Source organism: Lemur catta, chromosome 16, assembly GCF_020740605.2.
Source record: "Lemur catta isolate mLemCat1 chromosome 16, mLemCat1.pri, whole genome shotgun sequence".
Lineage (NCBI taxonomy): Eukaryota > Metazoa > Chordata > Mammalia > Primates > Lemuridae > Lemur > Lemur catta.
In genome coordinates this window covers 14194411-14221592 of record NC_059143.1, presented here as the reverse complement: position 1 = coordinate 14221592, position 27182 = coordinate 14194411, and the positions used below count along the sequence as shown (strand labels likewise).

The 27182-nt window shown below is 36.4% G+C and overlaps 2 protein-coding genes across 5 annotated transcripts in view; one reads left to right on the top strand and one right to left on the bottom strand.

Annotated features, from left to right (window-relative positions):
• Positions 1-3252, top strand: part of USP14 (ubiquitin specific peptidase 14) — a 50831-nt gene extending 47579 nt beyond the window's left edge. For all 3 annotated transcript variants that reach the window (XM_045527983.1, XM_045527985.1, XM_045527984.1), the window contains 3 exons: positions 983-1043; positions 1392-1499; positions 2121-3252. In XM_045527983.1, the coding sequence (XP_045383939.1) occupies positions 983-1043; positions 1392-1499; positions 2121-2272 (321 nt within the window). In that variant the 3' untranslated portion in view covers positions 2273-3252. The remainder of the gene's footprint in view (positions 1-982; positions 1044-1391; positions 1500-2120) is intronic.
• A 1783-nt stretch (positions 3253-5035) lies between these two features.
• The window catches only part of THOC1 (THO complex 1), a 60637-nt gene continuing 38490 nt past the window's right edge, over positions 5036-27182 (bottom strand). For both annotated transcript variants that reach the window (XM_045527981.1, XM_045527982.1), the window contains 10 exons: positions 19374-19474; positions 17194-17260; positions 16946-16996; positions 16786-16856; positions 16275-16370; positions 15587-15652; positions 9508-9591; positions 6708-6855; positions 5944-6019; positions 5036-5429 (listed from right to left, as the gene is read on the bottom strand). In XM_045527981.1, coding sequence (XP_045383937.1) covers positions 5134-5429; positions 5944-6019; positions 6708-6855; positions 9508-9591; positions 15587-15652; positions 16275-16370; positions 16786-16856; positions 16946-16996; positions 17194-17260; positions 19374-19474 — 1056 coding nt within the window. In that variant the 3' untranslated portion in view covers positions 5036-5133. The remainder of the gene's footprint in view (positions 5430-5943; positions 6020-6707; positions 6856-9507; positions 9592-15586; positions 15653-16274; positions 16371-16785; positions 16857-16945; positions 16997-17193; positions 17261-19373; positions 19475-27182) is intronic.

The following is a 27182-nucleotide window of genomic DNA, read 5'->3' as shown; positions in this document are numbered from 1 at the left end:
TTATTTGGAAGTGTCTAAGGAATTTTCCTGTTATATTTCTGTTGATTTTATTTTGATGCCATTGTGGTGAGAGCACATATATGATTTAAATTCTGTTAAATTTAAATGCAATTGGTATATTTAGACTACATTAGTGTTTAAATCTTTTGCTGTTCTGTTTTCTTTTTTTGCCTTTTTGTGGGTTACTTGGACAGTTTTTAGAATTGTATTTTGATTTTATATGTTTTCAAATGTATTTCTTTGTGTAGCTTTTTCATGGTTGCTCTAGATGTTTCATATTATCTATATAAACAGGTATGGTTAACCTGATTGCCGTTTTTTATTGTGCAATCCTTTGACTTCTTGCTTTCTCAGCTATCTTTAAACTGCTGGCATTGCCTTCATTACCATTATCATTTTCAAGAACTTTGTGCCCTATGCCTAGCTAAGTTTGATTTTTTTCATTCACTGAAAGGAATTGAGGCAGTGATTCCTACTAGAGGTCATTGTCTAGTTAATCGTGCCTTTTTTAATGTAGGTAAATTTTTGCTGAATAAATATTTTGGTTCATTTTGGCTGAAGTGGCAGGTGGCCCTGGCCTAGGGGATTTAATATAAATTGCAATAATTAGACTTTTCTTCAGGCAGTTTTCTTTTACCTATGTGATTTGATAATATTTTGGTAAAATTAGGGAATTGGGTTTTCCTTTTCTTCCTTAGGGCACTGTTTAACTGTACTGCTGTATTCACTGGTATGTTCTAGAGTTTGAAGTTGGTCATAACATCCAGGTAGTCTGTTACTATACTGTAACAAGATTGTATAAAGTGTAGGACCTCTGAGTTTAGTTTTATGTTAATTGTAGTTATGTCATTTTAGTAATTTGTAAGGTAGACTGTACTTTGTCTCAGTGCTTTGCTTTGGAGACAGTAAATATTTATGAAATTGAATACTCACTGGAGAATACAAATTTCGAAAATCATGACTTGAATATTTTTTCCCTCAGAGTGACAAAAAGAGTAGTCCCCAGAAAGAAGTTAAATATGAGCCTTTTTCTTTTGCTGATGGTAAGTAAAATTTTCATTTTAATTGAGTTACTGTATGTGTATTTTTTAAGGTAAAATTGCTGTCTTGCTACATACATTTATTCTGATATGCTTTTAGAAAAAAAAATTCAGGTTTCTTGAATAATTTACCTTAACATGCCATACAGTAAAATCACTCTCCTTAGTTCTGTGAGTGAGATATTTCTGAAAACATCAATCATGAATTAACTCTGATTGGACAGTAATAACTTACTGGATTCTAATTAAGTAGTACTTCCCTAAACTGAACTTGAGTTATTTTTGATTGTTACCCTAGCTTGAGAAAGCACATTCACTGTCTACTATTAATGGATTTACATCTTTCTTTAGATATTGGCTCCAATAATTGTGGATACTATGACTTACAAGCAGTGCTAACACACCAGGGAAGGTCTAGTTCTTCGGGGCATTATGTATCATGGGTAAAAAGGAAACAAGGTAAAAAGTCTATTTTTTTTCTAACTGTTAAACAGTGTATTTATTATAAATTTTCTGTCATTCTGGTTTTCAAACTTTTTGGTCTCAGAACCCCTTTACCTTCTTAATTATTGAGGTCCCAAAGAACTTTGTTTATGAGGTTTGTATCTCTTAATATTTACTATATTAGAAATTCAAACAGAAAATAATTAAACATGACAGTAATAAACTCATTACATATTAACATAAATAACATTTAAAAGATGGCATTTTCTTAAAAAATATTAGTGAGAAATGGTTTTGATACACATTTTTATATCTTTCTGCCATCTGGCCTACTAGAAGACAGCTGGATTCTCTTGTCAGTTTCTGCATTTAGTCTGTTGCATTATCACACATCACATAGCTTCTGGAAAATTCCAGAGTCCACTTGAGAGAATGAGGGTGGAAAAGGAAAATAATGCTCTAGGTTCTGTTGTTGAAATAGTTGTAACTCAAGACCCTGCAGCGTTCTGGAGCCTGAACCCCTGGTGTGGCGGATAGAGTGCTGCCATGCATCAAGCCACTCAGGGCCTGCTGTGCAGTGAAACTCTGACAGGAATTGTGTTGATACTAATTTTATTTTCTTCTTTTGTTATTTAGATGAATGGATTAAATTTGATGATGATAAGGTCAGCATCGTAACACCAGAAGATATCTTGCGGCTCTCTGGTGGTGGAGACTGGCATATCGCTTATGTTCTACTCTATGGGCCTCGCAGAGCTGAAATAATGGAAGAGGAAACTGAACAGTAATCTTCATTTTAGCTATTTATGCTTAGGTGTGAAATAAATGCTACTTGTTGATCATTTCTCTAATCCAGAGCTTTGGAGGAAGACATTTAGATGGTTTTGTTTCCCCTCGTGAAACAAAAGAGGGCAGAAGCAGACCACTCTGTGCATCAACCTAAAAAATTACATAAAAGAAAATTATCTTTGGATTGTGTTCCCCTATATAAAAGTGGCAGGAAGACATTTTTTTTTTAAAGTTTCTTGCATTAATTTTTTAAAATTCTGAGTTGAAATGCTTTTCAACCATTCCCTTCTGTGATACGTTTTCTTGCTGCCGCCTTCAGTCTAAAATTCAGCAATCAGATGTTTATTGCACACCTATTACTTATTATTTGTTGTTCTCGCATGGTTCAAACCACCATTCAGTAGCTGCCCATAGTTTTGCCTTATAACAATTTTTCCAGGACGGTGGAAAAGGAAGTGTTGCTCTCATTGTGTAACTGAGTGCTGCTGTCCAGCCCATGGAAACATGGGCACAATCAAGTATTTGTCCAGCCTTACTGTTGCTGGCTTTTCATGACTTCAAAATAAATTGTGATCAGTAGCCTAGCACATTTGATTATACATTTATTGTCTCTCTCTCTGATGTACTATGGATTGTACATTTAACTTTGGAATGGTTTTGTAGTAATCTTAAAAAAAAAAAATGTTGACAAGCTCCGGTTGCTTATTTTTAGAAAATGAGGATATTTAATAAAAAAAAAAAAGAGGGATTAACAACTTTTGACCTCAAGTCTTTTTTGTCTTTTGAGTGTTGGAGCTTGGCTGAAGATTCAGGTGTTTAATGCTACATAATTTCTGCAGATGGTTGATGTTATTGTGCTGTTAACTGTTGATTGGAAAATATTTATCATCTTTGCCTGCCCATATTCCATTTAAAATTAAATACAAAGTTGTAAAATTAATAGATTTCTTTGGATGCTGAATGCAGTGATGTTATCAGATTCGTTCCTTGGCTCAGTTGGTGTTTTTCTTCTTTTCTCTTGTTAATTCCCAAAATTTAATATTAGTGATTTTAAAGTAATGGTGGAAAATACCAGGTATGTGAGATATTTGAATGATAGGTTTCTTCCATTTTAATACATTCAAGTTGCTTTGTTTCAGGAGCCTTGATTGCTAGGGTAAGGATAAAGGATAGAATAGTGTTAGTTTATCTCTGATTTTGAGTTAGATATTTATAATCATAAAGTTTGGGGATTATCACGGACATCTCATATCTTTGCTTATGTTGTTTTAATGCTCTGCAGAGCCTAACATTGATAACTAATTAGATTCCTAGAGAATAATGGCCATTTTCCTCTCAAGTCTGATGTGATGTAATCTGAGAACACTAGGGGAGAAAATAAGCATTTCAGGGAAACTTACGTGTAAATAGCTTCCTCACCTAAACTTTGCTGGCAATCAGTACTCTTTTTACTTTGTTGGGTTGGGGGGATGAAGACTAGAATGGGGAAGAACTGTAATGATTTATGTTTGTATGATGCCTGTAACTTTGCAAATTCTTTCTTATTCACTGTCTCATCTGGTTAGAACAATTTTATGAGGACATGAATTTAGCAATTAGAATTCAGATTTTCTGATTTGCTGGATGCTGTAGCTACGAGACCAATTGAGGTAGGTTTAGAACAAAGTATATAAGCCTTGTATGGAATGTATTAGAATTTTAAAAATTGTAATTCCTTGTCATTCTAAAAAGCTTGATTTCGTTTTGATCTAAAAAAAATTACTCCAAAGATACTTTTTAAGTAGAAATGGGATTTATACCAGTGTTGTTTTAAACTAATAAGGCTATTTTAATATTCAGCCTTGCGTGTGAGGTGTCTGAGAAGGGAGAGTAGGCCAAAAAATGTCGATTCCTGAATGTGCCTTATATGCTGTGCCACTAACACTGAGGCCATTTTAACACTAGAGCTATGCTAGATCACATCTTGGTAGTCAGTGACGTTTAAGAACATTTACAGTGTAATATACACTCAGTAGCCCTTCTTCACGATTAAAAACAATGATGATCTAATCTTAGAGCCCTAAAGGGAAATGCTTATGTGGGAACAGGAAAAGTAGATGGTGTTATCTTGAGTCACTACTGTATAGTGCTTTGCTGTGTATAGGGTGCTTTTACATACATCTCATTTGAACTTCAGAATAATTAAGGTAAATTGAAGTCTTGAGAGGTCAAATAAATTTTGTAAGACTAGACGAGCAAGGTTTTCTTTTAAAGTTGGGGGTCGGCAAACATTTTTTGCAGTGGGCCAGATAATAACGTTAGACTTTAGGCTTTGTAGGCAGTAAAGCGTCTGTTGTGATTGCTTGGCTTCGCTGTTTTAGTACAACTGGAGCCATACACAGTATGAGGGGAGGGGGGGAATAAAACTTTTTAATTACAAAAACATGTGCTGAGCAGACCATAATTTGCCGATCCTCTGCTTTAAAGCATGAATAAGTGAGAATAGAGCAGTCATATCGTTGCAGAAAGTATTATTCTGGGATTTCAGAATAGTTTATAACTACTAACAGCATGTAGGAAACTAATTCGGTATAAGAAACAACAACATATCCCTAACCGCTGCTTATTTTACTTCATTATAAATTTAACAAAAATATATTTGTGATCTTGAGGTCACTTCATGTAGGCCATTTTCCCCCACTACCCTCCCATCCTCCCCAAACTCTGGTTTGAGCCAATATGTGTTCTGTTGTTCTTGGAACACCAGCCAACTGTACAACAACTGTTATAAAAATGTTTATTGTTTACCAAAACCAGTGACCTCTTATCAAATGCTGCTTGGTTAACAAAATCTTATCACAGTTTTAATAAAAAAAAAAAGCTAACTATTTGTCTCATTGTCGTTAGTTAGACCTTCTGCAAGGTCATTTAATCCAGACTTATTCAGTGCATTGATCAGATTCTCAGGTGTGGCATGTACTCCCTCTTGATCTTGCCAGGCAACTAGGAGCTGCTTAGCTCTCATCTTCATGTCTTCACTGTCACACTCAATCTGCCTAATTTCTGAGTCTTTCATTTCCAAATAGGGAGCCAGAACTTTCCATTGTTCACCCAACTTGGTGGCAAATACTTCTATTTGTTCCCCTGTTACAGGTTTGTCTCGCCGAACATCAGGACCTAGAAAACATAGAAAATAATAAATTATGCACAAAGTACAGTGAGAAATGCAATCCTAAGTATACAGCAGACCTGGAATGCTGCGGGGCCAATGGGTTATTAATCACCTTTAATAAGCTTTATTTTAAAGGAAGACAATTCTTTTTTATATTTTCAAGTTGAATACTGCTCTTACAAGCATGATCAAAGCTGTTACCTCTATTATAATTTATAAAGGGGTTCCCTAAAAAGAATGGCTCCCCCTCCAGTCCCCAATAAATTAACAGAGGTACTGGTCACCTTCAAATGTAGGTGTCTTCCTTCCCTTTTAAAATACCATTATTTCCAAATATTGTTGCATAAATTGCAATATTTTAAAAGTTATGCAGAGTTTTAATTCTTCAATGTAAGTCAGAAACAGAGCTAAGATAAAATGGTAGTTGAGAAGTAGATCAAATTAAATAAACGTACCTCTCAACAAAGAACCCCAATCTTTTCCAATTTTGTAAAATAGGTAAGAAAATTCAATTCTTACTTTCATTTTCCTTCAGTAAAGCATCATTATCCTCCTCATCTTCATCCTCACCTGTTTTTATTTCTTCAGAAGGAGGCTGAAAATGAGAAAGACAAATGTTTAAAAGAATGTCAACCTCTGAAGTAAGATAACTGGAGATTTTTTGTTGAGATAGGAGTGGCTGAGTGATTCTGAGTACAGGATTCCAGAACCTCACATTAAATGGGACTGCACATAAGGATCCCAGGGGGCCGCTCAACCTGCAGACAGAGTGAGCAGGGGAAGATGGGAGGCAGCAAGAAGCCCCGTAACAGGATTTGCAAATATTAATACCTAGAGTTTAATAAAGATGGCCTCAGGGAAGACCAGGGAGCAAGTATCATAATTTTATTAGATTTTTAGACACATAGCATTGTTACTACCATATCATAGTAATACCCTTAGGAAACTGTACAGGAAAAGAGAACAGGAGAAAGGCCAACTTCCCTACTGCTACCCCTTAGACTCCGTCTTTGATAAAAGACAATATAATGCATAGGCAAGCAGCCAGAATTCATGTCTGAGTTCATAGGTGGATAACAGTTAACACAAAGTACTGTAAACTTGCATTATGTATTTTCTTGTAAATGTATATTCAGATGCATTTTTCCCTCAAAAACATGGGCGTTTGTGGATCACTATTCTTTTTCTCACATGATAAACTAAGTTTAGTTCTTTGCTCAAAATAGTGATTTTAAAGACAATGTCAACTAAAAGATATGAAAAAATTGATCTATGTTACTTACTGGTAATTCCTTGGCTAGCTTTATTACCATGTTTTCGAGATATTCTGGCAAACTTTTAAACTGCTGGTTGGTTGGCTGGAAGAAGTGAGGGCTTCTCCTCGCTAACAGTCTCAGGGCTCTCCAACCATAATTTGAATTATTCACAGCCCTATAAAGAGATGTCAATTTTATAATTTATAGTTTTCTATTTCTATATTTTCTTCTCCTTAATGTTATATAATTCTGCCATGTGAAATTCTATACTTTGAGCTATTTACCTTAAAGTATCATTCCTTTTCATTCTAATCCCATTCCTAAAGAACCTCTCAGTATGTAATCCACTTATAAATAATAGAAACCAACAGTCTGAAGAGGCAGGCTCATATGCAGCAAACATATTTTAAAAGTTTACATACATTTTATTTAATTTTAACAATCAATGAGTATATATTCAATACTGAATAGATGCTGTATATATATGACAGGAATCATCCATCCATTTGGAAAAAAATAAATTCATAATAGTTATGTACTTACATTCAGTGGGTTGATTATCTACACTTGTCATCTGCAGATGTTTCAGAATGTTTTATAAATTAAACATTGAGTTTTGATCATGTTAATTTGATGAATATTTGGGTTTCTATTTTTATAATATCTGTAATTAATACCAACCTCAAGGAATAAAAATGTTTCAAATACTAAAAAAGAAACATCCAGTAGCCAACACAGTAACCAGTGATGTCAAGCACAGAATCCATGAACTGTTCCCTAATGAAGCACAGCAGTAATAGGTTGTAGTAAGGTAAAGTAGAAACATCAGAGAAATCCTAAAGATAATGTTCCAGAAATAGGCAACGCTGGTGAAGAATCCAAAGCACACACTTACTCCATTTGAGTTTTTGGAAGTCTCTCCCATCCCCTAAATTCACGGATTAGCTATCTGGTTTATTTGGACATCTCTTATAATTGAGCCTAAATTACCTTTGGGATGTCCTGGTACCACTGAAGACTTAATAAAACTACCCCCAGATACTGGGGACTCTTCTCAAGTGAACACCTGCTATGAGGCTTTGCCTAAACAGTTAAAATTTGATTCTTTTAAGCATTTTCAAAATTCCCTGTCCATATATTTTCTCATTCCCCACAGATCCATACCATTCAAGGTCTTAAACCAATCCTAGAGAACTATCACGTTAAGAAAGAATCCACCTAGTCCTATGTAACAATGATAAATTAATACTTGTTCAACTAACAGATGTTTTTGAGCCAGACACTGGGGTTGTGGAGACACACAGAGGATGTGCACCCTCAACACTGAGGCAGAATCATGCTGTAGTGAAAAGCAGGACCCTTGAGGCCAGAATGATTTTCCTGGCTTTGCCATTTACTAGCTGAGAACTTAAATAAATTCAACCTCTGCGCCTTAGTTTCCTTAATGGTAAAATGGTATATGGTAAGTACTTGCCTGGTACCTGACACAGTCATGTGGACATGTTGACAGGCACACAAGGGACAAGACAATTTCAGACAGTGGTAAGGGAAACATGAGCAATGAGAACTTTGGATGGGGCTAGGTGCTTATGAAACAAACACCACGGGAACACAGTAGAGGGATCTGGGGAGGGGAGGAGCGACCCAGCCAGGGGACTGGAGTGAGAGAACCGGCCATAGGACGACCTCAGTGAAAAGTGGGTCAAGCAAGTGGAACAGTAAACACAAAGGTCCTGAAAGGAAAGGTTAAAGCAGAGAAGATGAGCAAAGAGGCAGCATGGCTGGAGCTAGGCGTGAGCCAGATCAAGGAGGCCCCGGGAAGGAGTTTGGAACCGGCCCTCACTGTGAGGTGTTAAGCAGGAGATTGGACTAATGCATTTACTTTAAAGATCACTGGCTGACGCATGGAGCACTGACCACAGAGACTAGTTAAGAAGTCACAGCAACTGTAACAACTCTAATCACACTAGTCAGGAATATTGTGTGTTAACTACATGCCACGCATGGTTCAAAGTGAATCATCTTATTTAATCCTCAGAATAATCCTGTGAAATTGGTACTGCCACTATTTAACAGATGAGGAAAGGGACATGAGGCTTAAACACTGACTTAGCCCCGGTCACCCTAGGCAGTATGGTAGAGGGATCAGAACCTACGCATTCTGACAAGAGGGCCCTTGCCCCTAAATCACTACTCTATAATGTCTATTCAAAACCATGAGACTGTATGGTATCACCCAGAAGGTTCTAGATAAAGAGGCTGAGACTCAGTCCTGAAGGTACTCCAAAATTTGAGAGGCTGAGGTGCCATGTGATGGAGACTGAGGCAGAGTGGGCGTTGAGGGGAAGGGCAAACAGCAGGAGGGTGGAGCTTCGTGGATGTCAAGAGAAGAAAACATCCTAGGACAGGCCACCTGGCAAATGCTGAGAGGTCAGAGAACAGGTGACCTTGGTAAGAGTGACAGGAAAGACAGTCCAGCTGGAGTGGGCTGACGAGAGACCGGAAGGTGAGGAAATGAAGGCAATAATTATTAGGACTGTTGGGAAATACTATACTTTGAAGGGGATACAGAGGTCACTGTTGGAGGGAGATGTGGGAAATTCTTGTATTTTAAAACAAAGGTGATTTCAAGTCATGCTTTTTAGTCAACAGGAATAAACCTTGAAATCAGGATGTGGAGTAATGTGAACTTGGACCATAAACTCATCTAAGAGGAAACAGTACTACTATCAACTGGCTCCCTTAATAAGCTTTCTAGTTGTATACACAATTCCTAAGAAAAAGTATTGCAGAAAATGAAAATTAGCTCATGAAAAACATTACTTACTTATATTCATTTTCAACCATGTTTTCAGGATCTGCCTGTTCAATGGCTTCTTCAAAGAACTCCTCCAAAGTTGGCATGTATTCCCTGGGTATTGTAAAATAACTAGTGAGGATCATGTATGTTCTTATAAATGCTCATAAAATAGCAATAAAAGTTTCTAATGGTACTCATACTTTAGTTACAGTTAGATGACTTCAGAACTCAGATTTTTAAGGAGGTTAAAACACTCAAAACTAAAAAAGGGCAATAAATAAAGGGGGTTGTCTAACACTACATAATATATATTATTTGCTACATATTGATTGTATATGATGTAATACACACTGTATACTATAATGTATGAATATGCTATTCATGAGAGCAGCCGGGGGTTTTATAGCATTTGAATTTCACCAACAAATATGAGATTTTAACATTATGTCTCTTCCATGGGTCCTTTTTTCTTTTAACCAGGATTAATTAAATAAAAACTATCAGTAATAACCAGGCCATAATGAGATTTTAAGAGTTTAACTTTTAGCTCTTAAATTGTTACCATGGTAGCATGGTTGGTTTTTAATTGCATCTTTTTTGAATTTGTTTTTAGAAATAAAATTTTAATACAGAGCCAATTAAAGAAATTAGATCCAAGGATCAGCTCAGAAGACATCTTTGATTAAAACTAGAAAAATGGGCTCTCTAAAGAAAACTCTGGCATTTCAATCTTATGACCTAACATTTCAATAAAATTACATGCTCCTTAATCAATAAACACTGCAGGTTTGTGAGGTTTCCTGTGAGTTTATCATCACTCTTTTCTTCTACATGTCATATGGACAAAACAGGATTCACAATAAAACAGCCAGAGTGATCATTCACAAATGTTGTGGAACCATTTGCTAGTTTTAAAATTAGTACATATTTCAAGCAATCAGGACTAATGTAACAAACATGTCTGTATTCACATCCCAGGCTTTTACCATGTTTGCTTCAGATTTTTAGAAACACTACAAATACAACTGAGGATCCCTGTGCATTCCTCTTTAATGCATTCTCCTCTCTCCCTAGAGGCACTATCCAGAATTTGGTACTTATTCCTGTGCCTTAAAAAAAAAAATCTTAAGTATATATTGTTTTGAATGTTTGTAACTGTCTATTAATGGCATCCTGCTTGTACCCTTTTACAACTTGATTTTCTGAAGTATGCCTCTGTTGTACAGTAGTTCTCATCCATTCATTTTCTAATGTATTATATTTTATGAACATGCCACAAGTTATGCATGTCCTGTTCAGAGATATTTAGGCTGTTTTCCTATTTTTTGCTCTGACAATGCTAAACAAATATTCTTGTACCCGGTACCCTTGTGAATGAACTAATTTCTTTAGGCACCATGGCCTTCAAACTTCTATTGCAACCCACAGTAAAATTCATTTTATATTGCAACCCAATACACATAATATATGCAAGTATTTGTACAGTATAGAAGCTAATGTTTAACAAAAGTATATTTTCTATTTCATTAAAAAATGCTGGTTGAAATTACTAAACCGACTTCATAAACCACCAATGATTCTCAACCTGAAGTTTTAAAAACACTATTTTAAGCATCAATATTCCCAGGAGTGGAAGGGCTAGGTCTCAGGGTATATACAACTTTCAGACATTGCCGGAATTGTCTTTTAAAGTGGCTATCCCATTTAGATTCCCACCAGCAGTGCTGGGAAATTATTTTTATCCACAATTCCTATAAAATCTTAGTATTTTAAAATTGCTGAATCTCTTGGCTATGAAACTGCCTGCTGTGGTTTTTAACTGTACTTCTAGTTACTAGTGAAGTTGGGCATCTTCTCAGATTAAGGTTTCTACTTCTGAATATGATTATTCCTTTGTCCATTTTTCCACTGGGTTAACTTCCTCTCATATTTTAAAAAAAATTTTGACATTTACTTTCATTTATTTATTTTTTAAAGACAGGGTCTTGCTGTGTTGCCTGGGCTTGGACTGCAGTGGCGCAATAATAGCTTACTGTAACCTCAAATTCTTGGGCTCAAGTGATCCTCCTGCTTCAGCCTCCAGAGTAGCTGGGACTACAGGTGTGCACCACCATGCCTAGCTGATTTTTTTAAATTTTTTGTAGAGATAGGGTCTTGCTGTATTGCCTGGGCTGGTCTTGAACTCCTGGCCTCAAGTGATCCTCCTGCTTCAGCCTCCCAAAGTGCTGGGATTACAGGCGTGAGCCACCACACCTGGCTTATTCTCATAGATTTGGTGGGAATCTTAATTTTACTTATCATTCTTGCTAGAAGTTTATTTTTTCCTAGTCTTAAAAACTTGCTTTTGTTGACCCTCACTATTATTTGTTTGCTATTTTATTGATTTCTAGTCTTATTTTGCTTTCTGCTTCCTTTGAGTGTACTCTGTTCTTCGAAGCCTCAGTGCTGGACTCTTACTTAACTTGGTTAATTTTTATATTTTATGTTTTTAAAAAAATATCAACACTTAAGGCTATAAATTTTCTTCCTTGCTCTGAGTCAGGTCCTCAACATCTGAACATGTAGTATTTTCATTATCATTTGTTTTCTAATTTTTAGTTATCATCTATGTTTTCTAATTTCCACTATGATTTCTTCTTTGATTATATAGAAGTGTGTTAAGAATTTTTTAAGTACTTTTGTAAGTTTTTGTTATGCATGTATAGCTTACATAAATTTGTGGTTTCTATAAGATCAAACCTATAATTATCTTGTTAAATTCTGAATGTATAATGCTAAGTTTTTTTCTACCAGATTTATTAAATACTGAGAAAGGTATGTCAAAATTCTTCTACTAGATAGTGGATTGGTCAGTTTCTACTTCTGTCAAATTTTTAAGACTACATTCTCAGGAAATAAGGCTTAAAATGTCTGTATGTTTCCGATACTTTTAAAAATCTGTATACAATGATTGCCTTTATTTTTAATAATGCTTTCTGCCTTTAAGACTTTTCTGTCTGATATTAACATAACTATACATATTACATCTTTTTTTTTAATTCTTTTGGTTTCAACCTAGGTGTGTTTCTTGTAAATAATATATAGATGGATTTTAAAAATATAATGCCAATTTCTGTCTCTGAGCCAGAAAGTCCATTTATATCTATTATATATTTTAATTTATATTGTTTTGTGCTTTGTTACTTGTTTCCTCTGTGCTTTTTTCTCCTCTCCTGTCTTCTATTTGATTGCTTGAATTTTCTATATTTACTTTCTTACCCCTCAATTTGTTTAAAAATTAATATTCTATTTCTTTCACATATTTAACAAGCCTGCTTGACTTAAAGTCTAGCTATTCATTATCTCTACCCTTGATCTATAACATTCTTTAATTCTGACCACTCTTTCCTGTCTTATATGTCACTTTTAGCAAGTATGTTAGCTCTGCCTTTTAAAATAGTCCCTAATTAGTAGTTATTACTATTTTATACAGTGAATTCTTGATAAGACTTATTTAGAATTCTTCATGTTTACTAATGTCTTTCTTGCAACTCACTCCTCCATACTGGGTTCAGTTTCCTTCTATGACAGCTTTTTACTAGGGACTGTTGATTATAGGTTCTCAAAGTTTTAGTCTGAAAATAACTATTTCTTTTTTTTTTTTTTTTGAGACAGAGTCTCGCTTTGTTGCCCGGGCTAGAGTGAGTGCCGTGGCGTCAGCCTTACTCACAGCAACCTCAAACTCCTGGGCTTAAGCGATCCTACTGCCTCAGCCTCCCGGGTAGCTGGGACTACAGGCATGTGCCACCATGCCCGGCTAATTTTTTCTATATATATTTTAGTTGGCCAGCTAATTTCTTTCTATTTTTAGTAGAGACGGGGTCTCGCTCTTGCTCTGGCTGGTCTCGAACTCCTGAGCTCAAACAATCCACCCGCCTCGGCCTCCCAGAGTGCTAGGATTACAGGCATGAGCCACTGCGCCTGGCCTGAAAATAACTATTTCTTAATCACTCAACTGATCACAACTTGTTTGACTTATTACAGAATTCTGGGTTGATACTTTCAATATTTTGAAGCTCTCATCCCACTGTCTTCTGATTTCTTTTGTTGTTCGTGAAGTTAGTTTAATTTTTCTCTTTTGTGGGTTGTTTTTCTCTCTGGTGTCTTTATTTTCATGTATAGAGATATGGATTTATTCGGTTTATGCTCCTTAAGGCCTGTATTTCTTGTACCTAAGAATTCATGCCTATTCTGCCATTATCTTGATTATGCCTCTTTCCCATTCTCTATTGCTGCTTCTGCCATTAGATGTTTATTAGGCCTCTTCATTCTATCGTTTTTAACTCATATTTTTTAACTCTTGATCCTTCCATATTGTTTTTTGGGTGATTTCTTGAATCACTAATTAACTCATTAATTCTTATTTTAACCGTGTCTAGTCTGCTATTTTATAATATGCCTATTTTATAATTTCAATGACTTTATTTTCTCATTTCAAGACGTATTGTTTTTTCAAATTTGCCTGATCCCTTCTGACAGCATCATGTTCTTTTCTTTAGTTTTCAATTTCTTCTTATTTTGTCTTTAACTTTCTGAAATATACTTATTTTACAGCCTTTTAGTGATGGTTTACTATCCCAAGTGGCTAACTTCTGTAGCTTGTCCTATCTGCTGACTCCTGCTGGACTGTTTCCATGAATGTTTTTTTTTTTTTTTTTGAGACAGAGTCTCACTCTGTTGCCTGGGCTAGAGTGCCATGGCATCAGCCTAGCTCACAGCAACCTCAAACTCCTGGGCTCAAGCAATCTTTCTGCCTCAGCCTCCCAAGTAGCTAGGACTACAGGCATGTGTCACCATGCCTGGCTAATTTTTTCTATATATTTTTAGTTGTCCAGCTAATTTATTTCTATTTTTAGTAGAGACAGGTCTTGCTCTTGCTCAGGCTGGTCTCGAACTCTTGAGCTCAAACAATCTACCTGCCTTGGCCTTCCAGAGTGCTAGGATTACAGGCGTGAGCCACCGCACCTGGCCCATGAATATTTTTTCAGTTTGGATGGTGAACTTATCTTTGGATTTTTATCTGTGGGAAACTTGTGTGGTTTGAGTTGAAGGTGTGACCTCTAGAAAGATTTTTATCACCAGCTGGGACTTTCTAGTTCACTGCATTAGCTTGAGGGTTCCTTTATACTGCTGGTAATATAAATTTAAACTCCAAGACTACATGAGAACATACTTGTTATATTAATAATTTCTCAGGGAATATTTTAAGCTTTCACCCAGACCTCAGTAGAAATAGGCAAGCTTCCTTGTTTCCTGTGCCAGTATCCCCCCTCACCCTCTGCCCTTCTTTTACAGATAGTATAGTGCTGCAGCAAGTTCAGCTTTATTCAGGGGAAACTCGCTCACAAATTTGCGCAGGCCTAACGCCTTACCTTCTGCTCTTTTGTGACTTTTTTTTTTTTTTTTGAGACAGAGTCTCGCTTTGTTGCCCAGGCTAGAGTGAGTGCCGTGGCGTCAGCCTAGCTCACAGCAACCTCAAACTCCTGGGCTTAAACAATCCTACTGCCTCAGCCTCCCGAGTAGCTGGGACTACAGGCATGTGCCACCATGCCCGGCTAATTTTTTTCTATATATATATTTTAGTTGGCCAGATAATTTCTTTCTATGTTTAGTAGAGACGGGGTCTTGCTCTTGCTCAGGCTGGTTTCGAACTCCTGAGCTCAAACAATCCACCTGCCTTGGCCTCCCAGAGTGCTAGGATTATAGGCATGAGCCACCACCACGCCCGGCCTTCTTTTGTGACTTTTAAAACCCAACTTTCCTGGTTCTCGAAACTGAGAATCCCTGCACTGCTCCCCAGCTGGATGTAACCACATCAGTTTACAGGCTTACTCTTCAGGTTTGTAGTTTCAGTTTTGTTTGTGAATCTTTATTATCTTGTGATTTCTAAAATTATCTTATCGTACTTCTAGGTGTTGTATGGTGGGAAGCCATATTCTGCTATGTCAAAAGTTCAACCACAATAAACTTTTAAATTTCTTTTAAGCTCTAGTCATAGGTGAGAAAAGGCTCTATCTACTCAGCATTTGAGAAAAGCAATACTTCATCTGAAAAATTTTCCACTTGCCTTGTTTCTGATTTACAGGCTTCCATATTATCAGGACTGAGATTCCAAAGCCTTGTCAACTCCTCACTACAAAATAGAAAGAAGCATAAATAAATACATTGTTTATGGACACCATCCTCATATGCCTTAAAACTAAACAGAAAAACAACACAATGCAAACAGTGGATTTTGGGGAGATGACAGTATGAATTTTATTTTCTCCTTCATAATTTTTGGTATTTAACAAATTTTCTATATGAGAATATAGATAATCATATAATGATAATCATAATTGTTAATCATGATAATGAATGATAACCATATAATCATTCGTTTTTTCTACAACCATTCAAGCACAATATAAAGCGATGGTTAACTGGATGGTAACAGAACTCAAGGATTATGGTACCTTGTGGCAACTAGAAGTGAGCTGCATCAGTCTAAATAGCAATTCTATTATCTGTGAAATGGAAAAAATGGCACATCCCAAAGCCATGGATATTAAAGCTGGAGACAAAAATGAAGGTTTATGAAACCACATAACAGGCAAGATAGACTGAAGGGTGTGGTTTGCTTTAGTATCTATGTATGTGCCAAATACAAATTCATATTATATTTGGATGTGTAAAACTGGACAGTTCTTAAAGTAACATCGTCAAAATATAAAAATAACTAAGAACATCTCACATAAGAAGACAAGTTAACCTACTTTCCCATCAGAATTTTTTTGTTGGGTCCTTTCCCTAGGAAGTCTTCTGGGGCTGTTCTCTTCCGTACTGCTCTTGTAGGCTTGGTATCTGATGTTCTGTGGTGAACAAAACATACGCTATTTTTGGAATTACAAATGGATAACAGAAATGGAAGAATGTTTAATGTAAAAGAAAATTTAGTTATTGTTTTCTCCCTAAAGACCAAAAGCTTCATATTATAATAGAATACTCATCAGATACGACAAAAATGCCACATAGTAGGTTGGATTACAAGAAGTAGATGTACAGCATTTTCTTCAATAATTAATATAGATCAATTTTTCTGGGAACTTAATGACAAGAGATTTGAGGTAAAAAATACAAATAGAAGTAATCAAAGTGTACTCTTACAGAGTTTAACTTATATTTTTTATATGAAATATGTATTACACATATCTGTACATGATATAATCATATCAAACTATATTTGAAGTGCCTTTCTCATATTTCTTGTGATGAATATATATTTACCTTTCTTTCACAAAACTTGGGCAGCCTTCATTTTTCCATGAGTTCCAGTTTTCTTCAGTGTTTAATATATGCTGAGAAAAACAAAAATTGTATTTGCATAATGGAATCTTCTGAAATTCTATTTGCTGCTAACAAGACTGTGTAAATATGAAACACATACCTCTACCATCTTTGAAAATCTTTCTCCATCGGGGGGGTTTTCAGATAGTAGCTGTGATTAGAAAGAATATACTAAGCTTTCAACAACTTTCTGCATCATAGGAGTGGTTTGTAGGCAGAGAACCAAGGAGTGTTTGTGGTCTTGTACCTGAGCTTAACTTTATCCTTATTTTCCTATTTGGGGCTGAAACAAAGAAAATTCTAAATTTCCATTTTTTCAATCATGGGTTTGTTGCGTGTTGAACTTACTTGATAAACTGATTTGGTAGTATCTTCAATCCAAAGTGATTGTTCATCAGTTAAAACATAGTTTGAACTAGAGAACAAAGCAATGAAAGCATGCATGAGTTACAGTGATGTATGTTCAATTTAAAGGTTTAAAAAACAAAAGGCATGTAACATACAAGTTAACCATACTATTGTGTCAAAAATTACCAAGATAAGAATAGTCACAAATGAGAGAACTATAGGAGAAAATTCTTGCACTTTATCCTCAAGAGGGTTAGAACTGAAGATATGAAGGTGTGTACAGAAGAATAAAACATTCAATTACTCAATCAGATTAACTAAAGAATAAACGTTTCCTAAAATAAGTTTAATGTAAGATGAAAATCTCGAGACAATATTAACATATTCCTAAATATGATGCACATTCAGAATGGCACGGTACATTCCTTTAAAACTCTTTCAAAATGCCATGAAAAATCCAAAACCTTAGAAAAGGCTATAGGCAAACCCCAAATTGTTAATAGCTGCCACTAACACCTTTCACTATGAACTTATCCTTTACAGCCATCCAGTAAATTTTGATAGACTGCCATGTGCTAGGATCTGAGTACTTTACATGCATTTTCGTTGAATTCTCATTCTACATGCACATATTAAACAGAAACTACAGTGATGTGATAATTTGCCCAAGGCCACAAAGCTTGAATTCAAACCTAAATCTGACTCCAAAGTCCTTGATCTTTCTCCTATGTTATACCAAGCCTCCAAAATAGAAGGATAAGAAATAACATTTTTTGAGTGTTTACCATATGCTGCTACCTATTATAAGTTTAAAAGGGCTGCACTCAGCCGGGCACAGTGGCTCACGCCTGTAATCCTAGCCCTCTGGGAGGCCGAGGCGGGTGGATAGCTCGAGGTCAGGAGTTCGAGACCAGCCTGAGCAAGAGCGAGACCTCGTCTCTACTAAAAATAGAAAAGAAATTATCTGGCCAACTAAAAAATATATATATAGGAAAAATTATCCGGGCATGGTGGCACATGCCTGTAGTCCCAGCTACTCGGGAGGCTGAGGCAGGAGGATCGCTTGAGCCCAGGAGTTTGAGGTTGCTGTGAGCTAGGCTGATGCCACGGCACTCGCTCTAGCCCGGGCAACAAAGTGAGACTCTGTCTCAAAAAAAAAAAAAAAGGGCAGCACTGAAGACAGCAAGTAACACCAGGATTCAAACCCAGCAAGCAGTAGTCATGTCCTTCGTATGACTAATACCACACTGCTTTGCATACTTAACACAAATATTGTCAAGTAAAGATGGGCTCCACTTCAATTATGGACAAGAGAAAATGGTCTTGTCCCCAGATGATTTAGACAGACAGTAAAGATTCTGATGAGGTTTTATGAAACCTCATAGAAATTTGAACTCCTATTTGCTTCAAGACTATTTGTTTCAAGATTTCTTTTGCGCCGGGCGCAGTGGCTCACGCCTGTAATCCTAGCTCTGGGAGGCCAAGGCGGGTGGATCGCTCGAGGTCAGGAGTTCGAGACCAGCCTGAGCAAGAGTGAGACCCCTTCTCTACTAAAAAAAAAATAGAAAAAAATTATCTGGCCAACTAAAAATATATATACAAAAAAAATTAGCCGGGCATGGTGGCGCATGCCTGTAGTCCCAGCTACTCGGGAGGCTGAGGCAGTAGGATCACTTAAGCCCAGGAGTCTGAGGTTGCTGTGAGCTAGGCTGATGCCATGGCACTCACTCTAGCCCGGGCAACAAAGTGAGACTCTGTCTCAAAAAAAAAAAAAAGATTTCTTTTGCATCTTTTAGTTCTAATGTATCCTAGACAGCTCCATACCTTGTGAGAGAAATGTTACTGGCTTCGTTTGCAAATCAGCTTTGGAGAAGGGCTGAGTGAGGTGAGAAGGGAACAATGGAAGTCTGGAGCAGAGACCTCCACCCACCAATAAAAAAGAGAACTCCCAGGAAGCCCTGGAGCTCAGCAGGAAAGATTAGCATTGACAGTTTAACACCTTTTCCTTAAAACAAATATTCTAGCATCTGGAAGTCCCCAGTTAGCTGTATGTCTACTGCAATAGAAGTGTTTCAGAGATGTTGTCCTTATACATAAAACAGACCTAATACATGAGAAAAATACAACAATAAGCAAGTCCTTTTCTACTGTTTATAAGTTGTTTACTTATATTAACTTACCTTTTGAATTTGACCTGCCCCTTGAGATATTGGAATAAAATGAGATACTGCAACAGGATGTGTCGACGAAAGTTACTGTCACTCAGTTGCAAATCCATCAACTACTCAAAAACAAGCACACACACACAAAACAACACATTAAAATCAAGTTTTGCCCAAAGGTACAAATTATGCTACTACAGAAATGGAAGATTTCAATTCAATTAAAAAAACATTTGTTGAGAGCTCACTACATGTGAGGCATTATTGCGCAAGCCCATGGAGAGAGTAGCATAGCAAAGGCATTGTTTACATTTCTTGACTGTTTATACCATGAGATATTCATATTGGTGGACAACAATGTTCTATCTGTGATCCTGACATTAGGATAAAATAAGGCAGAAAATGTAAGCTGGGTGTGGTGGCACACGCTTATGGTCCCTGCTACTCAGGGGGCTGAGGTAGAAGGATCACTTACACCCAGGAGATTGAGACCAGCCTGGGCAACACAGTGAGACCATATCTCAAAAAGAAAAAAAATTGAGTTTGAGCCCAGGAGTTCAAGACCAGCTTGGGCAACACAGCAAGACTCTATCTCTAAATTTAACAAATAAAATTTAAAAAGTAAAGTGTGACTGCCACTTTCCCACATACAAAGAAATAAATAATGGCTAAAGGAGAGGTTTTTATGGATAAATAGCACAATATCAAGGGGTATCACTCATTTTTGTAGCCCTACAAAGTGACTGCAACAGAGGTGGTACTCAGTAATACACAAACAGGAATTAGAGGTTAAGAATCATCTGTGAATTAAATGGGTTTTCTTTTTTTAGCTCATAGAGAAAATTGCATCCTACTTAATTTATCACAGAATGTGGATTTAGAAAGGACTTGAAGGTAATTTATGGGGAAGCTGTTCTTCAACAATCCTGCCATCTAGCTGGTTCTGCTGTAAGAATGACCTCTAGTGATGAAGGAAAGTCATTCTGATTACGTCCATAGAGCACTAAAGGAAAGGTGAAGTTTATATTCACAAACTCATGCTGGTTCTATCTTCAAGAACTACAGCAACAAAGGAAGCTGTCTCCTTCTACATGAATCACTAGCAAAACAGTTGAAAGCCCTAGTGATCAGTTTCAGTTCACCGTCCCAAGTTCCAGTGGCTCTGCTTCCTGTGGCATGGTTCCATCTATGAACGCAGACTAATGCATGAGCCTTTTCATCCACTAGCAACCTCTTCCACACTGCTGGCTCTTAAGCAAGCCCCATGTCTTTAAAAAAAATAACAGTCAGCTTTCCAGTCAGGTTTCCCTCACCTTTAGGGACTGAATATTTGATTCTGTTATTTATCATATAAACTCTCCTATCCCAAATTGGCAATATGAATGGCAGGTCTTCAGTCTTCCCTTCTTCCAACTTGTGGGCAACTTCACTATCTCCACTCAGGTGCTGAGTTCCTTGACCTCAACTCTACTGACAGTCACATCCCCTCTGCTTTGGCTACTTTCTACCATGTGATCACTCCCAGCTGCCCCTGCTCTGAAATCTTTTAACTCACAATCCAATCTCACCACTACCTCTATCCCTCCCAGGTCTCTCACTCACTTACTCCTGATATATACCTACTATTTGGAGACCTTAAGTCCCTTGAACTGTCTATTCTCTACCTGTTAGTCTCCTCCTGTTTATAATTCTATTTTAGTCTGGGTAAGGAGTCAGCAAACTTTTTCCTAAAGTGCCAAATGTCATAGTAAATATTTTTAGGCCTTGTAGACCAGGAGGCACATTATAGATATTATACAGGTACCAATGTAAACATCTAAAATGTAAAAAAACTCAAACAAGTAGTGGGCCAGCTTTGGCCCATAGGGTATAGTCTGCCAACTCCTGGTCTAGACTTCATGGTTTATCTCTTTAACCAACTTCCTCAATTGTCTTGTCCCCTACTTCTATCACATCTACTGAGCAAATGGCAACCTTGGATAAACTGTTAGTCACCTTCTCTATACCAAGCCTAAGGCTTCCAATCTAGGCTGAAAATGAAGGTGCTTGAGCAAATATACCAAGTCACACAGCTATGCAGATGATACCACTGTTATGTTGTTGTCTCCAACTGAAAAATCTGTCTCTCATCAATAATTTTTCTTTATTCTTCAAGGCTATTCTCTCTCCTATTCTCCACAGCAACTATTTCAAACTTTCTCCACTTAGCAAAAACACCACTTTTCTATGCCTCTTCACTTTCAGTAGATAACTACCTCTGCCTTCAATGAGGAGAAAAATTCATTCAAGTGGATGTCATTTAATTTCTTGGCCCTCCTAAACCACACATCACTGCACCCATACCATTGTTTTCCTCATTTCCTTCTGTCAAAACATCTTCATGGCTAAAGGTAATCCTTCTGTCTGGACATACCAATCTCCCTAATAACTGAGTTCCATCAATTAACTGCCCTGCTTCCTGTATCTACAACCCCTTCTTCTGTCCAAGCTCCTTTCCATTAGCATTAAATAACCTCTCTGACAGATATCCCACATCCTCACCTTACCTCCCTTTAACAGCAAAGCTTCTTGAAAGAAGTGGCTACGTGAACTGTTTCCAATTCATCCCGCACCCTGCTGTACTTTGGCTTTCTTGTTCACTAATCTACTGCAAGTGTTTTTTGCCAAGATCACTAAGACTTGCTTGTCGTTGTTCAATCCCACAAACACTCTTTTTATGGTCCTCATCCTACTGGACATGCTTGGCTTCCATGAAATCATGCTTTTCTAGTTGTCCTCTAATCTTACTGCCCACTCTTCAATCTTCCTCTCCTCTCTTCATTCTCCCTTAAGTGTTGGTTTTCTTCAGGATTCAGCTCAATACTTGTGTTCCCAATCCATACTCTCCTCCCTAGCTTATCTCATATGCTATACAGCTTTAATTACCAGGTACAAGCTGGTAACTCCCAAATCTATACTCTCAACCTAGACCTCGTCCCTAATCCCCAGACTTGTGTACCCAACAAGCTACTACACACCTCTACTTGACTGTTCAACTGACACTGGATCAGATTTCACAAACAAAATGAAGCACATCAATTTTTCCCATGCTCGACACCATCCAACCAGCAACTGTCGGAAGGCTTCCTGGAGAAAGCAACATCTAAACTATAAAGAGGAACAAACCTAAAGGTGGAGAGTACATGGGAAGGAGACACAGGAGGAAGAAAGGAAGAAACAAAGAAAGACATTGAGCCAAGTAATAGACTGGTGCATTCAAAGAACCTAAGCACACAGTTCAGTAAGTCTGGAGGAGAGCCGTGAACTCCTGGCTTGAAGTGATGAACCAAAGTGGCTAGGTAGTGTTTACTAACTCTTTGTCTATGTTGGTCTTTAAGTCCTCTTTACCACATTTTATTTTTTAATGTTAGAAGGTAATTTTTGATAAAAACAACGGATTGAAAATAGGAGTTGTATGGGCCTGGTGGCTCATGCCTGTAATTCTAGCACTTTGGGAGGCTAATGTGGGAGAATTGCTTGAGCCCAGGAGTTTCAGACAAGCCTGGGCAACATGGTGCGGCCCCATCTCTACAAAAAATTAAAAAAAAAAAAAAATGATAATAAAAAGGAGTCAAGACGACACTGAATCAGAGGTGGGAAGGGACTAGTATGATTATTCAAGCTAATCGCTTTACATTATACTTAAGGAAACCAGGCCCAAAGAAGTTAAAACTACCTATGCATGGTTATACAGCTAGTGACGAGCTGAGACTCAAGCTCGTATACTGAACTGTACCCTTTCTTTCATAATATATACTTTTTAGTTCCGCTTTTCTTTGGTTAATTTTAAAATTACACTATTTACATTAAGTCATGGATCAAACATTTCTTTGTAAATGTCTTTGTGTCTTGAACAAAGGGGCCTTTTATTGTCCTTAGCTTTATTTATTTAAATAGAGATGGGGTCTCGCTATGTTGCCCAGGCTAGAATTGAATTCCTGGGCTCAAGTGATCCTTCTGCCTCAGCCTCCTGAGTAGCTATGACTACAGGCACGTACCACTGCACCCAGCTATTGTCCTTAGCTTTTATTGCACATCTTAGCTCAGGAAGAAAGAAAGGAAGACACTGAGCCAAGTAAGAGACTGGCTCACTTGAAGAACCTTAAGTATACAGTTCAGTAAGTCAGGCATGGAGCTGTGAACTCCTGTAAAGACTGAGGCTATTCTTTGCAGTCATCTGTGCCTTTCTGTCCACCATTTTTACATTAAACAATATTCCTAGTAAAAGTGTAGGAAATCTTCCATTTCTATCAATGTAACATAAAATACTTTAAAAATCTGTGCTAGAAAACAAAATATTCAGAACATTCTCATTAAGTAAAATCTCACGGTCATCATTTATACACCAGCTGAGATCAAAATTTTAAGTTATGAATATTTCAAATGTTCAAAAAGGTATAGTTAAGTAATACAACATTCATGTACCTACTACCCAGTTACAGTAAAAATACTAACATTTTCACTTGTTGCACATTTGTTAAATAAAACAGTACAGAAACTGTTGAAGTTCCCTCTATAGTCTCCCCACTACCTCCCTAGTATTACTCCTTTCCCTTCCTCTACTGTGGTAATACACTATCATGTATTTAGTGGTAGGATTTAGGATTCTTATGCATATTTTATACTCTTACTATGTATGTAGACATCTATGGTTGTACTTTGCATGTTTTCAAACTCAATACTCTAAAATATACACATTATTCTGCAATTTCCTTTTTCATGTAACACTATGTTTGAAATTTACCCATGTTAATACCTGTGGCTCTAGTTCAGGAGTTGGCAAAGTTTTTCTGTTAAGGAGCAGTCAGAAAATAATTTAGTTTTTGTGGATTGTATGGTTTGTCACAACTATTCACCTCTGCTGCGGTAGTGCAAAAGCAGTCAGAGATAATCTGTAAATGAATGAGTGTGGCTGTGTTCCAATAAAACTTATTCACAAAAATAGCCAGATTCACCAACCACTGCTCTAATTCATCCATTTTCAGTGCTTTACAGAACTCTATTGTGTAATGTTACCATAATTTATCACCTGGTCTCCTGCTTACAAACATTGAGTTCATTTCCAAACTTTCACTTACACAGTATTTACAAACAAAACAATGGTGCAATGAGTCTTCTTATATATTTCCTTGTACATGTGGGTGATTCTCCAGGGGTTATATTTAGGAACAAAAGTTTTAACTTCACTAGTTATTATAAAATTGTTCTGCAAAGTGGTTGATTCAATTTATACTTCAACTAACAGTGTATGAAAGTCCTCATTTTCCCAGACCTTTGTCAATATTGTTGTTAGGCTTTTTAATTTTTGCCTGTTTGGTAAGTGTGAAATGGTTATCCCATTATTTTACTTACACTACAGATGTTTAGCATCCTTTATAAACTTATTAGCCATTCAGGTTTCTGTATCTGTAAATCACTTGCTCATATCATTTTGCAGTTTTCCATTTGGTTGTCTTTTATTAGTGGAATATTCTGAATACTAATCTTTTCTAGTTATACAGGTGGCCAATATCTTCCCCTAGTCTGTGGCTTGTTTTCACTTTATCTATGGTATCTTTTACTATTCAAGACTTTTATATTTCAATATTAACTCTTACTATTAAATTGATATTTTCCATCCTGATTTTTCTGTGGCTCAAGAAATCTTTCTCTACTCCAAATTTACAGATTTCATATTTTCTTCTAAACGTACAAAAGTTTTGCTTTTCTCAGGCTTTTAATTAACCTAGAATTGATTCTTGTACATGTACTGAAGTATGGATTGAACTGCACTTTTTCCATATGGATAATGAGTTGTCCAAGCAACATAAAAAATAATCCATCGTTTCCTCATTAATTTGTAATGCAACCACTTTTGTATATCAGCTTTTCTATAACTCAGGCTTTCCAGTGTTCCAGTTTTCTTCCTTTATACCAGTACTAATAATTACCTGTCTTAAATATTACAGCTTTATAGATCTTAATATCTGACAAGGCAAGTGTTGCCCCTTCTTCAAAAATTTCTCAATTACTCTTGCCTCCTTGCTCTTCCATAAAAACTTTGATTAACTTTTTGAGTGCCCTCAAAAAACCTGTTTGGACATTGATTCAAAATACACTGAATCAATGAGTAAATTGGGGAGAAGTAGCTCTGGGTCTTCCTATCAATAAACGTAGTCATACCACTCCATTTTTTAATTTTTCTCTATGAAGATTACTCTTAGGTATTAGTTTTCATTGCTATTTTGAATAACGTGTTGTAATTGATTACTAGTTTATAGGAACACTATTGATGGTTCTCTTGTAACCTTGCTGAAGCCTCACTAGTTCTAAGTTTGTTGGTTCTCTTGGATTTTCTCCATAGCTAATTACATTGTTTTCAAATGGGGATAGTTTGGTCTTTTCTTTCCAATACTTACAACTCTTATTTCTTTTTTGTTTTCTCTTATTGAAATGGTTAGGTCCTCCAGCATAGTGTTGAACAAAAATATGGTTAGTGGACATCAATGTCTTGTTCTTGAATTTAATGGGAACACTTTTCTAAAGTTTGATCATTACGTATGATGTTTGCAATAGGGCTTTTATCAATCCCCTTTACCAACTCAGAGAAAATTCCCTCTACTTCTGATTTGTTTTTATAATGAATTTTAGATTTATTGAATTTTCTTGGCTTCTAAGATGATCATACAGTTTTTAAAAATCTTTAATCGGTTAATTTGGTATTACATTCATTTTTCTGATGTTGAACCACACTTACATTCCTAGGATAAATCCTATTCAGACTCTACTTTAAAAAAAATAACTACTTCATTTGATTTGTGAGCTTTAAAAACATTTCTTTTTTTCATTTCTATTTATAAGATTGAAAAATATACTTTTTCTTATTTTGTCCTTTTTGGGATTCTTTTAAAAAGTTATAATCTTATTTAGCAAACTGGGCTACTTTTCCTCTTTATTTTTGAAAATTTTCAATTACAGTGATAATATACGTTTAAAAACCTCTGGGCCTGATGTCATTCAAAAAGCAAAATGTGTCATTTTGAGTGCCTTTTTTCTTTTTTGAGACTCAGTCTCACTCTGTCAGCCAGGCTGGAGTGCAATGGTATCATCATAGCTCACTGCAACCACAAACTCCTGGGCTCAAACAATTCTGAGTAGCTGGGACTACAGGCGTGTACAAACACACCTGGCTAATTTTTCTATTTTTTGTAGAGATCAGGTCTTGCTAGGTTGCTCAGGCTACTCTAGAACTCCTGACCTCAAGTAATCCTCCTGCCTCGGCTGCCCAAAGTCCTGGGATTACAGGTATGAGCCACTGTGTCCAGCTGCTATTATTTTTTTTTTAAATGGTTATTCATTTATTCAGTTTTCTACTTTTTTATGAGTCTATTTTTGGTAATTAAATTTTTCTACAGAATTCCCATTTCATTAGGTTTTAAAATTTATCAGAAGGTGTTTGGAACATACTCTTTTACACATTTGAAATATCTCTATATTTTTAATGATGTCTTTTATTGCTAATATTGTTTGAGGTATCTTTTCACTTTTTTCCTTGCTCAGTCCTGCTCTACATTTTTTTAAATAACATTTTTCTTTTCAAAGAAACAGCTTTTGTTTTTGCTGATGTGTTCTATAATTTCTTTGTTCTATTTCATTAATTTGTGCTATTATTACTTACTTCTATTTTGTTGAGGTTTATTCTGTACTTTTTCTAGCTTCTTCTGTTGAATGCTCAATTTGTCAATCTTGATTTTTTTAATTCATATAAAGCTGTAATTTTCCCTTTATGTCTCAGTTTATTTGTAACCC